The sequence below is a fragment of the Ictalurus punctatus genome, chromosome 10, assembly GCF_001660625.3.
Source record: "Ictalurus punctatus breed USDA103 chromosome 10, Coco_2.0, whole genome shotgun sequence".
Classification (NCBI taxonomy): Eukaryota; Metazoa; Chordata; class Actinopteri; order Siluriformes; family Ictaluridae; genus Ictalurus; species Ictalurus punctatus.
Genome location: NC_030425.2, coordinates 11,978,589 through 11,999,574, shown reverse-complemented (window position 1 = coordinate 11,999,574; position 20,986 = coordinate 11,978,589). Strand labels below are relative to the sequence as shown.

The window sequence follows — 20,986 nt, the reverse complement described above, 5'->3', positions numbered from 1 at the left end:
CTCTGTGGATGGATCTTCATCCAATTTTTTGGGGGGGAATTGTGCATAGCACACCTGAACCAGTTTGTCTGTGAAGACTTTTCCTGTTCGGTGTGATGACGTTTAATGCCCCAGACAACGTCTGTAGTCCCATTTAGCAACATGTTAGTGTCATGATTTCCCCTCGCGCTAGCGCTGGAGCTCGCAGCATGCTCTTTTAGTGACATTGACTTTGTTTACTGTCTACATGTGCTTTTGTTATGATTTCTGTCCTGTCTCTACCTCTGTATTGTCATGGGTTGTTCCCTTACGTGGCATCATTAGTCTCAGCTGTTTTGTGTTCACCCTTAATTACATTTGTCATTTAAACGTCCTTGTGTCTCATTGTTCGACACAAAGTATTGCGTGAGTTTTCCACGTACCAAGCTTTTGTTTATTGTTTTGGGACCGTTCTTGACCTCGTTGTTTGATTCTTGTTTAGCCTTGTTTATCCCCGTTTGCCGATTGCCTTACTTTTTGCTTGTTTTTAACCACGCTATTGTCTCACGTTTTGGATTCGTCTGCCTCTCTTCAATAAAGTTCTTGTATGCACTTGCATCCATCCTAAACCCTCATTACATGTCAGTTAGCAACTGCTTTTTTCAATACACGTAAAATTAAAAAAAAAATCATGAGTGGGGTTTTACTGGCGTATTTTATGTCATAGAATGAAACGTGAAAATATTTTGAACTTGTGTTCAACACAGACCTAATTTCAGGCTTTTCACCAAAATCCCATTAAAAAAACCCATTGACTTTGGGCTGGAACCGGAAGAGCTAAAATGCTAACTCGTTCCCAGGTTTTGGCGTACAAAATGACATCATCCCTGGCGATTGGTTGTAAATTTAAGAAGCGCTTGTTTTGATATGCAGTGGAGTTTTCTATGAGTGGAGAACGAACTTTAAACGTCAGTATCGCAGTCGATCATGTTCATGTAATCTTGGGAGGTCAAAATCGTAATCCAGATCAATATTCAGTTTATTGTGCAGCCCTACAGTGAGTAACACGCACATCCTCAACCAACCATGCAACTGCTTTAATTGTCTTAAACTCTAAATGGGCGTACCTTTTTTTCCGTCCAGTACATCCATCCATACTGCTTATCCTTCCTTTAGGTCATCGGGACCTGTCCCAGGGAGCATCGTGTACAAGGCGGATACACCCTGGACAGGGAGCCAATTTATCGCATGGCACAATCACATACACACACACCAATCAGCCTACCATGTCTCTTTTCAAAGGAAACCGGAGTACCCGGAGGAAACCCCCACAGCAGGGGAGAACTCCGCACACACAGGGCCCACAGTGGGAATCGAACCCTCGAACCCTGGAGGTGTGAGGCGAACGTGCTAACCACTAAGCCACCGTGTGCCTTCCAGTACACAAAATACAAAATAGAGGTGCTAACTGAATGCCAATGCTAATATGAATGCAAAATAATACAGCTTGGATATGACTGAGCTTTTTGTTCATAATTTACACTGTATGTGTAGAGGAGAACTTTTTCACAGGCTCTCTTTTATATAAACGCTGTTGACCACTGCAATGCAAATGTGTGGTGAAAGCAGCATAACCAGAGTAAGACTGTTAAAATGAAAGAAACAACAATATTATTTTGTGATTCTGGTACGTAGTATCCGGAGACCAGTTTGCAAATTCAGTTAAAATTGCAAAAATGGGCCTCTGGAAATGTAATACCCGCCCTTTGGTCATATTAATTCACACAATCTCCACTCCTGTAGAAATGTTTATGCTCAGCAATAGTGGGTCCTAAATTAATCTATTTGGATGGACAACTGTTTTAGGCATTTTTAGACAACACATTTTTTTTTTTTTTTTTGCACTTTTATGTAGAAATATCTTCATAGCATAAACAAATACTATGATAGTAAACCACCACAACATTAATAAAATATTAGCATTTTGAAACGGGGTGATTATAGAGAGATGTGTGGGAGATTTTAAAGTGTGGGGATTTGACATTCTCTCACTCGTTCTTTGTCCGTCTGTGTATTTAGTTTTTTTTTTTTTAAATCATTATTTTGTGTTTTGGTCTGATTCTTGTAATTGTACAGTGACCTTTAGTGTGAGAATGGTGCCGCATAAATGATTATTTATTATTATTATTTTAAAATTATTTTTATTATTATTTTACTTTTTTTTTTATCTCTCTCTCTTTCTCCGTCGTTCTCTCTCTGTTTCTCAGCATCTCATCCTCCACACTCTCAGTAGATAATCCCTGGTAATTCTCACTCGCTCCTGCTCATCTAAATTGCACCTGACTGACTGACTGCTTTCTCACATAGCTTTCTGTGCGTGTCTGTTTTACCACACACACACGCACGCACACACACACACAAACCCCTAGATTAGCTGGATCAGTTTGGGTTCTCTAGATCCCCCTGCTGTCTGACACTCAATTACTAAGCAGACATTCTAACCCTGTTCCTGTTTGTGTGCGTACGTCTAGGCATGTGCGTCTAGTATTAAATTTGATCAAGAAAATTGCCTAACCTTTTAACATGTCTGTGGTATTATCACAATGTGATATTAGAAATGACTCCCTGTTGAGCAGACCCCAGTGTCGCAGAGCAGCATTTCAGCCATAAATGAACCTCAGAAGCATTTCAGGATTCAGTTTCGTCTTACACAGTGGCTGAACTTTAAAAAAAAAATATTTGAAGGAGGATGGCGAGGTCAACAGACAGCGCACTCCCCAGTCTTATCTTGGTGCAGACCAACATTTGCTACACTGGTGAAAAAACAAAGTAGTGAGTACAGTCTCATACTTAAGGCAGTGATTACTTGCTGATTTATTACTTGGATGTCTTTTACTGGTTATTCTGGGTCACATACTTTTTAAAAAACGCTTTCTTAAAAACCCCACAGATATTTATAGCTATGTAGTGTTTGCTTATAGTGTGAAATTGTGAAAAGCTGCAGCACATTGCACCAAACACTCCACTACATTACTGATGAAAGGTTTCAAAACCTGTTTTTTAGCAGGTGCAGGTGTGCTATGCCTCAAATATAGCATGTCAGTTCGAAACGAAGAACTTCTGATACAACAACTTGGCGTGCAAATCCCATGAATGGACTAAAAAATATATATAATAGAGATCTTTTACTTTCATTTGAATTTTATTCATAATTAAATAAGGTGTTTCTGGATGTTTTTTTGTTTTTCACACCATCCTGTGTAAACTCTGTTGTGTGTGTGAACATCTCAGGAGATCAGTAGTTTCTGAAATACTCAGACCAGCCCATCTGGCACCAGCAACCATGCCACCGTCAAAGTGGCCGAGATCACATTTTTCTTATTCTGATGTTTGACCTGAACAATAGCTGAAGTTCTTCACCTGTATATGCATGATTTTATGCCCTGTACTGCTGCCACATGATTGGCTAAGTGGATAATTGTATGAATAAACAGCGGTACAGGTGTTTCTAATAAAGTGGTCGGTGAGTGTACAGTACTGTGCAAATGTCTTACTCACCCTAATGACTCCTGCATTATTGGGTCAGTAAAAAAAACATTTTAGATTTATTGTTTTCAGACAGTAGGGATGCTCCGATCGATCAGCCGCCGATCGATATCGGCCGATAATCACATTCGATCCGTAGTCTCTAAATTTGGCCGATCTCACGAACCGATCGCAATTTGATGATGTAAAACATGTGAGGACGTAAAACACATGACGTTAAACTTTAGCACCGCAGTCATGTCATCACCAATGTGGAATTATTCTGAAGTCTCAAGAAACACTAGCTGCGTTTTACATGGACAACAATAATCCACTCTTAACCCGATTAAGACCATACTTTGATTAAGAAACTACCATGTAAACAGCGATTTTTACTTACCTTAATCTAATTAAGGTCATACTCGAATTAAGCTCTTATCGAATTGAGACACGTGGAGTACTCCTGTTTTAGTTGCATTATGGACGTGTATTACAGACATGTAAACACCTTAATCAGAATATGAATGTCGTGTGAGAGTTTTCACGGCATTTTGCGACAGGACACGATCACACACGGCAGTTCTCAACATTTTACGGCGAACAAGAGAGTTCGGCTGCGTCCCAAACCGCATATTTGCCTACTATAGGCCTGCAGTGGGGAAAAATACATGTATCTCGGCTACTATATAGGCGGTAAGTACGTGATTTGGGAACGCAGCCCACAGCTTCAAGCAGTTGTCTATTAGCACGTACAGCATGAATATAAATAATTAACTGCACTTAAAGCGTTCGTAAAAAATTAAATAAAAACACCCAAAACTGTATACGGTACCATAATGAAGACGAACTGTATGTTGATACGTGAGATTCTGGAGGGACATTGGACGGCGTGGCGTGGTGACGTAATGACGTGTGCTGTTAATCTAATTATGTTCTATAACATGTAAAACGGGAACATGACAGGAGTATTCTAAAAGCGACTCATGTAAACACCTTAATCACATTATTATCTTACTCAGAGTAAGGTCCATAATTAGATTACTGCTGTCCATGTAAATGTAGTCAGTGAAAAATTTGCCATTTGCCATGTATTTTTAAAGGCCTATTGAAATGTTAATTGTAAAATGAATGTTTCTTGTGCTTATTTATTTGATTCTCAATTAAAACAATAATCTACAACATTACTGGAAATAATATAACCAAGGCAACATCTGTGGTATTTATCTGGAAAAAAAAAAGGTTAACAGTGACAGTCAACAGAAAGCTTACATATCACTTATATAAAGCTTGAACGATCGTGATCAGGATTGGCCGATCATGATGATGAGAAATCGGTAATTAGTATCGGCTGCAAAAATCCTGATCGGCGCAACCCTGTCAGACAATAAAAATTATGAAGGCTATCAGGTTCAGTTCCAATTTAAAACTACACACACACATATAGCATTGAGCAACATATTTGATCAAAATGAATAGTTTAGTCAGAGTTATTGCGTTTCCTTACTATTGCGTGCTGTTTGATTGACGTGCATGCGTGGACTCGCACTCATTCAGTGAAGTTTAACGGAGACTCGCTCGCTGTCAGGACGAGTCTTCATGTAAAATGGAAATACTGTCATGAATTTCCAACATGTAAAGATAAGGATATGAAGGTAAACATGTTACTTCTGTGCTGAAGAAAACATGTCTGGAACACATTAAACAGCACACGCATCTGTCACAGTGTCTGACACGACAAGCCACGTTAATACACTTACCAGTTTGTTTGAAGCTCTTAATATAAAACATTCTCATGTCTTGGACGGCCTGGATCATGCACTTTTCCCGCAGCAGCTCACTCTGCGACCTCCGCTGTTTATTTGATGTGTTTTTTTCATACAAATGCGTTTTTCACCATGGTGAAGTGGCGTCACTGACGGGAAGGTGGTTTATCCACACTGACGTCACAGACCCATTTGTTGTTGCAGCCTTAGAATACTTTGCTTGTTGAATATTAGTATATGTGAAATGTCTCCTGATCTATATTTCTATAATGCATGGTCCTTTTTCTTGCTTATATGTGGTTTATTTGTTTTCTATGTTCTCTGTTTAAATATACTGTAATTCATGGTGCCTACTGCCACTGATGTGGTGTAACAGCGCTAAAGGATGTTGACTAAAAGATAGTTAGAGTGCACAAACACTGTCTGTTTGTGTCTGTCTGAGTGGAAAAAGGTCAGTGGGGATATGCTACAGACGCGCACACACACACACACACACACGTCTGTGCTATATGTACTGAACCCATCCAGCCAGTGCTGAGCCTGCAGCTTAATTACCACAAAGCCCGTGGAGTGGCTGACCTCCACCGTGAGTCTAATTGAAATTTAATTGAAATTCACTTGTCTAGACTAATTAAGCTCCTTCTGAAACCTGCAAACTTTTAGCTGCTCTTCTCACGTGTCCTGCACTGTGCTACAGTGGCTGGGAAGCGGGGGTGGGTGGGTGGGGGGTGGTGGTGATGGGCAGACACAGGCCACAGAAAGAGCTGAAGATTAGAGCAGGAAAGGCAGCCATTTTAAGTGTGGCCAGTGCTTTAAATAGCTCGTGGAATTAGAGTAAGTGAGGGAATTAATAAGGAACAGTGTGTATAAATAAGGTTGCTGTCTGGTCCGGGCTGTGTGTGTGAGATTAACAAGAGCTAACTGTGATCCTGTCATGTGGAGATGGGAGCAGGATGCTGATCTATAATCAGTGTAGGAGTAGTTTGGTCAAGAATGAAAAAGCATAATAGATTAGCTGAGATCAGCAAAACTGCAGAAACAAATGTCTTCGCTGATCAGCTGCATGTTTGGTAAGGGAAAGATTGTGTTAGTATTTTGAAGAGGTAGTAAATATATGTAGTTAATATGTGCTTGAAGCTGAAGCATGTTGGGTAGCACTGGAGTCTTTCTGAAATGGCATGTGTTACTATTACTTTTAATTCCAAGGACACTTAAATCATTTCAAGAACCTTGAGCAGCTACATTCCTTCTGATTCAGTGTAGCCTTTCAGGTTGCAGAAATGATCCTTTTGATCACATTTCTGATCTAAACAGATAAATCATTGTTTTCATTGCAGGTTCATATGCTCATTCATTCATACTCCTATACATTGTTTGCGCCTTATGGTAATGATTATGGCTGATATTTGATGGATTCTGCATAGATTTCAATTCACTATACCGTATACTGTAAGCTCACTACAATGGTAGCGGTCCAGGTCCATAAAAATGTGGACACTGACAAAGTTAGTTATTTTAGTTGTCTACCATTAAATGATTCATTATTGAATTACATTACATTTACTGTATTTACATCCAAATACTGTGTAGGAATTACAGCACTTTTTTTTATGTGGTCCCCACTTTTTAAGGGACCAAAAGAAACTGGACAAACTAACAATCATAAATTAAATTGATCATTTTAAATACTTGGTTGCAAATCCTTTGCGGTCAATGACTGCATGGAATGAAGTCTGGACCCCATAGACATCACTGTATGTCAGGTTTCTTCCCTGGTGATGATCTGCCATGCCTTTACTGCAGCTGTCTTCAATTTCTGCTTGTTCTTAGGGAGTTTTTCCTTCAGTTTTGCCTTCAGCAAGTGAAATGCTTGCTCAACTGGATTCAGGTCAGGTGATTGACTTGGCCGTTGCAGAACATTTCACTTCTTTGGCTTGGGGTGTAAATTATGCTTTGTGTCATTGTCCATCTGCACTGTGAAGGGCCGTCCAGTGGCATTTGGCCGAATCTAAGCAGATAATATAGCCTAATATACTAATTAATCCTACTGCTTTTGTCAGCAGTCACAACATCAATAAATACAAGGGAACCAGTTCCATTGGCAGCCATAAATGCCCACTCCGTAAGATGGAGTGGTATGCTTTGGATCATGAGCAGTGCCTTCCATTCTCTATACTCTTCTCTTCCCATCATTCTGGTACAAGTTGATGTTTGTCTCATCTGTCCATAGGAATATTTCCAGAACAGTACAGGTATTTTTTTTTTTTTTTTTTTTAGATGTTTTTGGTAAACTCTAATCTGGTCTTCCAGGCTAGGCTTAACAATGGTTTACATCTTGTGGTAAACCTTCTGTATTTACAAGTGTGAAGTCTTCTCTTGATCGTTGACTTCGACACAGATCTGCCTACTTCCTGAAGGGTGTTCTTGATCTGGCCAACTGTTGGGAAAGAAATTTTCTTCACAAGGGAAAGAATTCTTGTCATCCACCAGCTGTTTTCTGTGGCCTTTTGGGTTTTGGTGTTCCTGAGCTCACCAGTGTGTTCTTTCTTTTTAAAATGATTTAATTTTAACTCCAATATACTGTGGTAGACAGCTAACAATGAAAAAAAAAATAGTGTTTGAATAGCAACATTTGTTGTGACAAACGTTGTGTGCGAATATTGTAAGTGAAATAATGGAGCTGTTGTATAGACTGATGAATAACTTGGATGATCTGATGTCTGTCTTTCAGGTCCCACTGCAGCCTGGCCAGTCCTTCAAGTTCACTGTGCTGGAGACACTGGACCGCATTAAAGAGGAGTTCCAGTTTCTCCAGGCCCAGTACCACAGGTGAGGACATGGCCTTGGGGCTGCTGGTTGAATGTAACACTAACAATGCCTAATTCTCAGTCCAGTCTGATTTAGTCTCACCCATCCCTGGCATGAATAATCGATTACATGAAGTGGAGTTGAGGACTCTTCGGCTTTATTGTGAAGTCTGTCTACACAACAACTTTATCAAATATGTATGAGCAATGAATAACTTTTATAGAATAACACATGAGTAGATCATAAATCGCATTATTTGTATGCTTGTATGATGCTGTGAATGGAGTAAGCATGTATCACTTCATGATTCATGAATTGGCATCAGAAGCTAGCACAAAAACAAAACAAATAACAACAGGGCGAATTGATTTATACATTGTAACAAACAAACTTAAGTACAGTGGGGTCCAAAAATCTAAAACCATTAGTGAAAATGCTTCCATTTTGCATTCATTTGTAATGTAATAAAAAATACATTTCATTACAAATAACTTTTATATCAACAACTGGAGTGAAAAGTAGAATTTCATGGATTTCTTAGTATGCACTCGAGCTCTCATGGACTCTTCGAGTTTGTGTTCAACCTGATGATCTGTGTTGCATGAAATCCATTGGAGTTTCATCTGAGTCATATCTCTTCAATACGGAATAAAACCTTTGTTCTTCTTCTTTTTTTTGCAGAGCCGTTAACATTTCTCAAATTATCAGAGCCTTTTCAAACAAAATAAAAGAGAAACGGCCCTCGACTGTTCAAAGCCCTTGTGTTCATGTGAATCACAAACTGACATGCATTAAACAGTGACAGAATTTGAGTAGACGAGACTATGTACAGTAACTATTAATATAAATAGAGCTTGTGTTTATGTTTACATTTATTAATTTGGCAGATGGTTGTATCCTAAGAAATAAAGCTGAATCATATCAAGGCTTTATTGTACTTAGCAAGTTTAATATAGCCTCAACCCCAAAATCAATTAAGGTCACATTCATGCTCTACAAGAAAGACGTTCCATAAATGCAAAGCTACAGCATGTAATCTGTTTTTGCAAGCCTGGCGATGGTAAGCTGTACAGATTTGCACTGTTAGAATGATGCTTTGTTTTTCTGTTGTGAGAAAAGGAAACTTACCGTTTTCAACAATGCTCAGGCTTGGATGGAAATGCAGGGTTTGGTTTATCGAGTAAACCAGGACAGATGAACCAAAAAAGCAATGTAATACTCAGAACCCCCCCCAAAAAATCAGGCAAAGGGTTGAGTGATCTACAAACAGACTGAAATAGGAAAAGACAGAAAGTAGAACCAGGCAAAACCACAAGAATACATGGCTTATGTTACCTTCAAGTCCTTGGAAGTTCATATGTATGACTTTGGAGGTCGTGATTATGATGTGATGTGGCTTTCATCAAGTGGTTTTGGTCAGAAAAAATGGCTGGTACTAGTAAACAATTGAAACCCTCAGAAACCTTTTCTTTTTATTTATTTACTTTTTGTATCAATGACAAGAAATTTTTTGCCTTATTGAAAGAAAATAAAGAACTGATCAGTTATTGAAGCCCCCAACTCTGAGAATCTGGGCTCATAGAAAAATACAAGTTCTCGAGTTGTAATTACAACATTGTGGTAGTGTTCATGTGCATTCACCTAGTAATTAAGATCTTTCCCAACAGGACTTGAAGAAGCATTAGTAAAAAGCAAGACCTCACAAAGTTATTTAAAGGACTGTGTGTAAATGGGAACAGGTGTGTCTGATTAGAAGTCTGGAGCGTGTGAATAGGGATATGCTGCTTGTGTCTTGTTGGTCATGTGATGTGGCTGGAGTTCTCTGGTGGGCTGGGGATCATGGGAAATGTATTTCGTGTGTAGGATAGGTACTAAAAAGAAAAAGTATGAGAGTATTATTTAGATTTCAACACCATAAATATCACATTTTTCTCGCATTAGTCATAACAAGAGATGCACCGATAATACATTTCTCAGCCGATACCGATAGCCGATTATTTCGAGTGATATCGACCGATGACCGATACTGATAGTTCTGCCTTTTATGCCTTCTTTTAAATGAATAATAATTCATTCCAAAATTCTGAAAGAAATGCAAATAACAACTTTATTCTCTCCATTTCAACAAGTTGTTTCACAGTAACCGGTCTCATACACAGAAAACATATTACTCTGATTAACATTAACACATGAAATACATTCTGAAGATTAAAGTAAGATTTCTTAATTTACTGAATGGTATTAATTCATATTAACATTGACTGAATTCTAAAAAAGCCTCCTGTTAGTCTCACATTCACTCTCCACAAACAAAAGCATTTCTACTTCATCACCGACATCAAACTGATAATATATAATATCAATTTTTTATTTATTATCATTAACTGGATATGAAATATACTACTCTACAAATATATTTTTCTGTGCAATATATATATTTTTTCGACTCATCTTCGTTGGCCGATACATCCATGCATCTCTAGTCATAACCCATAACGTGAATGAAGACCCATATTGAATAGTAAATTAGTTAAAATAAATAAATAAATAAATTAGACAACAGAAAAAGGTGCATATACATTTATCTTCATCAAGAAATCTAGATTCAATAAAAATGTATAATATTATAATACTTATACCAATAATAGATTTTTTCAGTGAGATTCAGATTTTTTCAGACCACCTTATTTCTTAAACAACAGTGAGACGTTTCATATCTTGACCAGATGACACAGGTTAATTCTCCTTAAAGGATTTAATTTAAAAAAGCACCATATTTTATAAGGCTGGCAATCAGCTCAAGACTATTAATCTGATAGCACTAATAGGCAGGTGGTATCTGAGTTTCTGAGACTATACACATTTCATTCTTGATTTATTGAATTAGATTTGCTAATTTTGCCAAGAGTAACATTTTTTTCTCACAGGACTGTTTATGCTTTTTAGCTGCTAAAACTGTTATGTATCTATATTTACAGTGCCCTCCACTAATATTGGCCTCTTCCCATTTTGTGAATCTCAACAACCTTTTGCTGCACATCACAGCTATATTCCTTGGTCTTACCCATTGTTATGAATGACAAAGGGAATTTGGCCTATGTGTTACCTCATATTTATACCCCTGTGAAACAGGAAGTCAGGGTTGAACAATTTCCTGTTCCTAGTCACCCAGGTGTACGGAAAAAAAATTTCAATATCAATGGGAATATCCTTCAAATATATTTTTATCATATGAATTCATAGGGGTGCCAATAATTGTGGCACACATATATTTAACAAAGACATTTTTATGTGATAAACCTGTGTTTTGTTTGCCATTGTTTGATATCCATGAGAGCAGAGTATTTTTGTGAATTATTTTAACAAAAGGTTAAACAATAAAGACAATTTTTCACAGCCTTCTTTACTCGTATTTACCAAGGGTGCCAATATTAGTGGAGGGCACTGTATCTAAAGCAGAGATGTTTTTGTTTTTTCTTTGTTACCTGAATTAACAGTTGTGTTATTTCAATCCGTAGTCTGAAGCTGGAGTGTGAGAAGCTGGCCAGTGAGAAGACCGAGATGCAGAGACACTATATCATGGTGAGTCTTGGCCAGGCTTGCTCGGTCAAATCCTGTATAGTGTGTGAGCGGGTAAAGTGAGAAAAGGGTCTAACTCTGTATTTTGGCATGGGGCGGGGTTATAGCTAGAACATATGTGTTTGATGGGGGCAGACAGGGTTCAAGACACACAAGAGAAGATGTAGCACAAAAATAAATCTCACAGCTAATAAACCTGATATATAGATTATCATCAGGGAGCTGTAATAGAGGTCCGCTAGCAACCGATGATGATGCTCCAGCTATATTAACACATGTACCTTTGTGGTCAGCGTCAAGGTTGTTTGCTGTGTCTTTTCTCACAAGTTACTGTAGTCCACACTGTCTGTACCTTTGATGTCCACCATACCAAGCTAGAAAGCAAAAAGTGCATTACTTGATTAGGGACATTAACATTAACATTATGCTAGTAAGATTACGATTAACATTATGCTAGTACGATTACAATTCAGATTTAGACAATTTTGTATAAAATTCTATTAATATTTAATCTATATTTCAAATACAAAACACAAGCTGAGTTTCAATTAATATATATATATATATATAAAATGAAAATCCTAAAAACGATGTGAAAGTGATTAGGCAGAAAAGACGACACTAACCAAAGTCCACGGCTGTTTTTCATCTGTGTAAAGAGCGTCAAAACAGCAGTGTAAAAGATTTAACGTTTGATGTTTGGTCAGGCGTGTGGTGACCTTTGATCTCGTTTCTGTTCATTAAATCATGAAAACGTTTGTTTCTTCGTCAGTCCAAACGGATCACGAGTCTCCTCTGTGTGTATGTTTGTTTATCTAGATACAGCATTGAAACGTACGCCCCCCACGTTCATGGTTGTATTTATTGGGAATACCTCTTTGCATTGCATTTTGTCTTTTTAGATACCCTTTTCCACCAATTTGTATAAAACGATTAGATAGAAAACCATATGCATATGTAAGGGGAATTAAAACATTTATTATGAGTCCTAATGTGTGCCATGTGTGTGTGTGCGTTGATGTGTATTCACTGCTGTGTATGTGTCACTATGTGTGTTTTCACTGATCTGTAAAGAGGACAAGAAGGAAAAAGAATGTATGAAGTGAGTATGCGAGGAAGCACCGGTGATGATATAAATGAGAGAAGAGGGAGAGAAAAAAGGAACGAGTAAGAGGAATGTTAGACGAGTGAGAATGCGACTAGGCTGAATGAGAGATGAAAAAAGACAAAGAAGAAACGAGTGTGACAGAAATGGATGAAGAACGCAAGGAGAAAAGCAGGGCGGGAGATAGAGATCACAAGCGCAAACATGTAAATAATGTGAAGCACTCTGAAAAAGCAGCTAGCCCAGCGGGCTATATTTAGCCAGTTAAACCTGTCATGTACACCAAGACATGTTTCGACAGCCATTGCCTTTATTTTCATGCATTTATAATTCATCATCGCTTGCCCTCTCCCATTCCTGAACTGAATATTGGTTTGTTTTTTGCTTCTGATTTTCAGAAATGTGAATGATTTATTTGGTGATGGGCATGAAAGAGTACTTTAGCCTCATTAGAGATGGCGGATTAGTGGTGTATAGGAGATCATCGTGTCAGCATGTTGTTCTGTATTCATATTTAAAATCTTATGGCAATCACGGCAACATTTATAGTCAGAACTCAACTGGCTACAACTGAATTAGTGATACATGAGGGCTCAAAAGTAAGAGTCCACTAGAAAAACTAAACTTCAAATCCATTTACTGGATGAGATCATTCTTCACAGCACCCACTTAGGCATCAGGTAGGTTTATGATACGCAAAAATGAGAACAATTACAATTATCTTCTTCCAATGGCTTAAAGAAACAGTTTTCCAAAAATGAAAAACCTCACATGTGAATGAAATATTTGTCTGAACTATTGTTTCTTTATCATAAATAAGTTGTAAAGGGTTTTATTAATAGTATATACTGTAAATTATTCATACAAAAGGCCAAGTATGTTAAATTTTATATGAGGATTTCTTTAAAATTAGAAGCATTAGAAGGAATCAGAAGCATGCCGTTAGAAATTGAAGTTTAAATGAAAGTGTGTTTATTTGAATATTATTTTACCATTTGAAATAGATTTTTGAACTGAAATTGAATTTCACGATTCATCTAAAATCTTAAACTGGATTACATGCTTAAGCGTGACTGAATGTTGAAAGGGAATTTTAACAACGAGGGTCCGCATATAATTCATTTCTAAAAAGAATTCGGTCTCTTTATTAATTCACACTTTTGGATTTGCTTTCGAAATAACATCCAGGTAACTCTCAGTAAAATGAAGAAAGGTTTTTCATACCATAAATACTGGCTGGGAATATATTGTGAAAGGGAATTAATAGCAAGGCTTTGTCACAATTCTTTATAAGCGTATTTCATTTCGAATTTCAAACGATGAATCCCAAACCCTGCGATTTTGCAGATTTTCTGCAGATTTGGGCCAAGACACGTCATGTGACGTCATCACAATGCGCATTCAGCCGAAGCCCTCTTCGATTCACGTGCGTCAAACACGCGTACAGCTAAAAGGACTCATTTACCAACAAACATCACTGTGAAAGACCGTGCAAAACTATTTTGTGCGATTGCGATTTCGTCAATAGAAGTAAAAAGCACAAAAAAACTCCACAAATTGCATTGTAAATTTTGAAAATCAAGCATTTTTGGCCACAAAAAAAAAAAAAAAAAATCACAAAAGAATTCCACAAAATTCAATTTCAGATTGAATGACCCAAATACAGAATAATAACATGTCAAATTCAGATATTTGCCTTTAAATTTCTAAATGGTAAGATTCTAACTCCATTCAAGCCCTAAACTCTTCGCATCCATCGGCGGGTTCAGATGTTTCACATTCTCGTAACTACGGTACATAGCACATTCATTTAACCCTCTTATTATGTTATGGGTCACCCATTTCCACATTTGAGATGTCTGAAATACTGGTTAATCTCTTTCTCTTTGAAATCTTTCGACTATCCTCATTTAGGGTCATGAACTTAGACGCAAATATTTCTTCTATGGCTTGTCTCAGACAAGCCATAATAATGCTGTTTTTGTGTGTATTTAAACTGTGGAAGTCATTTTGACCCGTAACATAATACATGTAACTTTTTTCCCCTCAACATAATAGGAGGGTTAACTGTAGTAACTGAATAATGTAACCGAATAGTAGTTCATGAATAAGGTAAGTAACACAACAGTGAGTCTGGACAGAGAATTACTTTGAATTTGCATGATATAATCTCACGTTTTTAAACTGTGTTATCTTTCTGTTCTAAGTGAGTTTCGAGTAAGTAGGTTTTCTGTTCTCTGTGCAGGAAAACACGCACATGCGCATACAGAAGCAGTGGACAGAGATGAGGTTCTAAATTGTTTGCCTTAAATACGACTTAAATTACGTAGAACTTTAAACGACATAAACTCCTTCCTTAGTTTACATTTCACAAACAGAGATCTCAGCTAAGTGTGTTAACATGATGGAATGTGTGTGTGTGTGCTTGACAGGTGTGAGGTCAGTCTACTGCTAATAATGAAAGTGGTATGCATGCACTTGTGTTCACTGGTGCAGTCGTGGTTCTGAGGTGGTCAAGGATAGAGGGTGAGATAAAAAGAGAGAAAGAGAGAAGAGGAGGGGTGGACGGGGGGGATTAATGCACTACTCTGCACTGTAACTCCCCTGGCCAGCTCATCTGTCTGATTCACACTGACACTCTCAGCTCTATCCAGGAACATTACTGCCATAGATTGCCCTCCCGCCTACAGAGAGAGAGAAAGAAGGAGGGGAGAGACAGAGAGAATGTAAGCGTGAGGGAGATAGAGAGCGATGGGTGTTCAAAACGGAGCACTAAAAGAGGAAAAGAAAAAAAAAAACAGGGATGAATACAGCTAGATTGAGGGCAGTGAGAAAAAGAGTGATAAATAACATAAAAGCACAGAGAGAGATGAGGTGAGGGAGAAATAATGATTAGGGGAAAGGAACGCTAAAGTGAGAGAGAGGGAGGAAGAAAGAAGCGTAGTTCTGAAACTGCTTAGTCCTCAGTAAACATTTATATAGCGGGAGTGTGTGTAGAATATATTGAAGGTGAAATTAAATTTTGCCATTTCATCGCGGGCTTTTTATTCTCCATATGCTTCATCCAAAAATTCAATCGATTTAAAAAATAAATAAAAAGCAGTTTACTAGTAGTAGGATGATTTCTGTGCTTTGTGTCATATTTTAATCACCGCAGTTGCATCCAGAGTCTGTTTTATTTCATCATCAACACCACGTTTTAAAATTGTCTTCCGGTTCTTACCACGTGGAGGATTGTAAATTTACCATACCATCCATGTACTCTTTCTCTTTTTTCATGATCTTCATTTTAACCATGTCATCGTTGTAGATGCCATTTAAAACCCCTGCCAGATTACTGCCATGATTAGCTTCTTCCTATTCTACAGCCTCAGTCGCAAATCCTAATTTCATCTCGTTTCAACACGTTAGTAATTCACCACAGTGACCCGGACCTGGATAAAGCATTACTTAGGAAGAATAAATGAACATTGCAAACATGTTGGAAATTGGCGGCTGTGCACCATGACCTGTCCAGTACACCCCCGTGTTAATCAACGTGGCCCTTCTTTGTCTCGCAATCTGACTGCACACGACCATCTGCATAACAGTTTAAAATGAAGCCATCTGCTATCAACTTTTTTTTGGTTGGATCCCATGGATATTCCAGGTATATGTCTTTTTATTGGCTGTAAAACAAAACAACAGGTGTTTTTAGTAGACTTTTATTTCCCTCTGCTTTGAGTATAGGCGTATACTAGGAGCTGGTGACATCTAATGAGGTCTGTATACTAATCAGAGATGCGACTGTGTCTAGGTCAAATGCCCAATTTACACCCTTACAAGAATTGATTCAGTGACGATTAGGAAAAAGGCTCAATCCCAGGGATTCCAGAGAACCACCATTGGGCCACTGAGCAAGATGTTTAACCCTCAACCACTAAGACTATGTTCGGATGCTGTCCTTTTTTCACCTGCTCGCGATTTTCCGTGTTAAATAATTGAGATAAGCGGTTTCGACATCCAGGAAAATGAGCATTTCCACCATTTCAGGTTTAAGCAGAGTATGGGAATGCATGATAATATTACCAGCTGTGCAATCAGGAACTGTGGAAGTCATGAGAACTTTGCTGGAAGGTTCACTTGGATTTCTAAGTGATTCTGCAGTAATGCAGAACAACAACAACAACAACTGAACAGTACATTTCAATATAATCCTTTTACAAATCAGTTGTCTAATGTCCACATAGCTGACATTTTCACTCTCAAAGTGTCTCACAAGTGTCTCTGAGCAGGAGAGAGCCGATTAAAAAAAAAAAAAAAACCTAACATATTTAAGCACTTTTTACTTATCATCACCATTAACAGTATTTGTAAAGTTTTAGATTTGACACTTCAAAGTAGCCATATTTCATCTTTTTGGGTCAAAATCTTAAATCTTAATTTAAAAAAAAATTTTTTAAGCCATTTTGACTTTTTTTGGGCCACATTTTTCGGTGGTGTCACTAATAAATTTAGTTAACGGATGTTTAATATATACTTCTCTAATGTTAGTTACGTCGAAGATACATTGGCAGATTTGCTTTCACACTAACAAAATCTAAGCTTTCTCCATTTACCGTGACAGAAAGTGTCAGGGTTAGGGTTAGGGTTAGTCAGTTCAGTCGAGAACATTTGAGGTGTGGGGAAGGGGGCGGACCGGATGGTGTCTGTTCACAACACATGAGCACATCAGTCTAGATTCATATATCTACATGGTCGTCATCGGTTTTATCGGGGAGAATAAGACTGATCGATTGTCCAATTGCGTAGCACCTACACAAAACGCCTAAAGGTTGTCAGGTCTGGATATCATGGCAATGTAATATCGTATATGAAGGTGAAATTATCTTGCACAAGGCTAGTTGTATTTTGCCATGTCATGGCAACTAATTCTGCCTTCTAGTTTGTAAGGATTAGCTACGTAGCAGGACTGTGAAATCACAATCTTCAGAATGTCTGTACCTAGTACTGTAAAAGTGCTACGGCTATTATGTTGCTAGTGCTATTACAAACTCATTCATTAATAAATATGCACAAACCATAGTATTACTTTCTTTTGCTGCTTGCTGTGAGCACCACCCCCTGTAATACAACCCTGCCAATTATTTGGACTCCCAACTTGTGTAAAAAAAAACAAACAAACAAACAAAAGCATTGCAAAAATGCTGCTTGGTCAATTCTGGGTTTTTTATTTTATTTTAATTTTTTGATCAACGTCAGTAAGTATGCGATGTGACAAGCCTACACGTATCTGATCAGACATCAGTCATTCTTGTAGCATGTAACTATAATTACGTAGATGAAGGCTTTAATTCAAAAATGACATCAGAATTGGTCATTGCTCAAATGATTACTAAGTCACTAGGTTAGAAATGTGTTTGATAAAGAAAATTATGTGAGGATGATTTTTTTCTTTTCTGGTCTGAATGAGAGGATCTAAGACGAAGGTGATGAGGGAAGCTGTCGTCACGAACACACATTGCATCAGCTACTACAACTTCCGGGTTCTGTGAGGTTATCGGATGTTCATAGTTCATATTCCTATTCATATTGTCCACTCTTTAACATCACAACATATCAGAGTTTCAGAAACAACCCCTAGTAATACTAGTAGCATACAGCTTCATTTAATGCAAATTAACCTCCGCTGATTGATACAACACAAGTGTGTGCTGAATATAAGATTAGATTAACAAGACATTAAATTAGACCATGTCAATTTCATGTTATGTTATTAAGTAGTCGTAGTAACGGCTTAAAGATTGTCCCATAATTTGGATTTGCGAGTGAGGTGAGGACTCATTAAGCACAGCTTAAGTGCATTTGTTTGTTTGATTGTTAAACGTGGCTCTGATTGAATGGAGGTCACTAGGTTGCTTCTCTATCTGGTGAATTTGTTAATGACTAGAGACACTAGAAGTTTGTGATGATAATAAATCCATAATCCTATGGATAGCCATTTTAAAATGAGCTCAGCGGTTCATTTAATTATGAGCAGGCGATAAGGTTGTGAAGACTGTGCTGAGACACACAGGAATTCATGCGTCCTGTTAGTTCTGGTGTGTAGATTGTGTGGTTGTTGTTTTATATATATATGGGGATTTCATTGCGTAATTGTTATGTCCCCAGTCTGTTGTATGAACACTGTACATCTCTCTGTTCAAGATCATACAACAGAGGTGACAACATCTAACCATACCAGTTATTTATCTAGGTAAACTTTCAGTTCATGAGCATTGGTATTTAAACAATAGATCACAAAAAGGTGTCTTTGGTCTCTATGGCCACCGAAAAATATGAGCTGCTAATTATTAAAGTAGCGGTAACACCAGACTGACTCTTGTCTTGTTATTTTCTTACTGTTGCGTGGCGGACATCTGGGGAAGAAATTATCTAGCTAATGTTATGCTTACATTCTCTTCAAAGTCACACCAACCAGAAACATACAGTTAACGCATGGGCATCTGCCTGCTGTTTTCCTTTCAAGCCAGTAATACAAATGTAAAGACTTCTAATTTTATACTATACTGTACTAGTGCTCAGATCTACAAATGACTACAAATAATACAAATAGTAATGATTTTTCACAGACAGTTTGTTATTTCAGTCCGTACAGGATTCTGCAGAGTTTTTTTTTTGTGATTCTTGTGGCCAAAAATAATCGATTTTGCTGTGGCTGTTTTCTAAATTTGTGATGCAACTTGCAAAGTTTTTTTGTGCCTTTTTTTTTGTGGAAAACGACTTGAATCGGCGAAATTGCAATCGCACAAAATAGTTTTGCACAGACCTTCACCGTGATGTTTGTCGGTACATGAGACCTTTTAGCTGTACTCGTGTTCGACGCACGTGAATCAAAAAGGGCTTTGGCTGAATACGCGTCGTGATGACGTCACATGACGTGTCGGCGGTAATTTAGAAAACTTGCACGCCTCTCTGAATATTGCGCGGTTTGCTTGATTTTACGTTCATTTCTGTGATCCTGGAGGGACTGTTACGTGGACACGGAGCAGCCTGAAGACAGGACATGTGCTTACTGTATGTTAATTGTGTAACAGTTGTATAAAAAGTAAGCTTACAGACTCAGCTGGTCGCTTTTAAATCCAAAGATTTCTGCAGACACCCGTTCACCCAGTATCACTTACGCTGTTAGCATAGACCGTTCCTTTCAGTTTTTCACTTTCTTGTTATGAATGTTGACGTCTCTTGATACAGTAAGAATCTTGAAGCATGTTCAATTGTCTGATGCATAAAAGATAGATAAAACACAAAAGATGCAAGCAGCAGTTTAATATGATTCAGTGCAGAATACTTCACAAATAACCAGTCCAACAATTGCAAAAATGTCTTGTCAGAATTTCTAAAAAGGTTCTCACTCCCCATTTGCTCTGTTTAGGGAATCCCAAACAGTGACTCTGCAGAGTAACAAATGCCCTTTGAAGCTTCCTTCTGTGTGTGTGTGTGTGTGTGTGTGTAGTAACAATTTTATATATGAAAAACGTATTCAGTATCGCTCACCCTCCAATCAATATAACCGACACCCTGTTCTTTTGCATTTCTAATACAGCCATTAGATGTAAAAATGCCACAGAACGGCATCACGATAAACTTTTGATAATGTTAATGAAAACATTGTGTCTAGTAGAAATGAAGACGTTTTAAAAACCAGATAACAACCCTCAGAGGAAAGCTCTTTTTTCCCCCGATTGAAAACAAGTATTTTTCTAACAATCCAAAATTCCACATTAATCAATTCTGTTGAGGACTCAAGATTTATACTAATTATCACATAATCACGTATACATATGAAAAAAAAAAAAAAAAAAAAGGAGAGAGAAATTCAGGGCAAAATCTCAAAAGCCATATCCAAAATATTAAGCCAGTCTGCCAATTTGAACTGCTGAATCTTTACACCCCTAAGCACTTTATATTAGTATTAATACTGAACAAACTCAGACTACTCCAAGCAAATGAAAAACTGTAGTTGTGGAAAAAGCTTTATACAGTTTTACTAACGCTGGTTCGGGTTCAGCGTAGCGCTGGGTGTCGCGATAATATCATATTGATATTATGACAAATTATGTAACAGTATGCTTTTCTGATATTGTATATTTCATGATGGGTTTATTTATAGAATGTCAACGTTTTTGCACAAATTGAATTGCAGACTGACGGCGAAGGTGACGATGTAATTTCATACTAAATATTTAAAATTGTAAAATGTTATAAA

General features: G+C 37.7%; 1 protein-coding gene across 4 annotated transcripts in view; it reads left to right on the top strand.

The window, feature by feature from the left end:
• The window catches only part of tle2b (TLE family member 2, transcriptional corepressor b), an 81,217-nt gene that overhangs the window by 5,612 nt on the left and 54,619 nt on the right, over positions 1-20,986 (top strand). For all 4 annotated transcript variants that reach the window (XM_053683163.1, XM_017478515.3, XM_017478516.3 and 1 more), the window contains exons 2-3: positions 7,978-8,075; positions 11,573-11,636. In XM_053683163.1, coding sequence (XP_053539138.1) covers positions 7,978-8,075; positions 11,573-11,636 — 162 coding nt within the window. The remainder of the gene's footprint in view (positions 1-7,977; positions 8,076-11,572; positions 11,637-20,986) is intronic.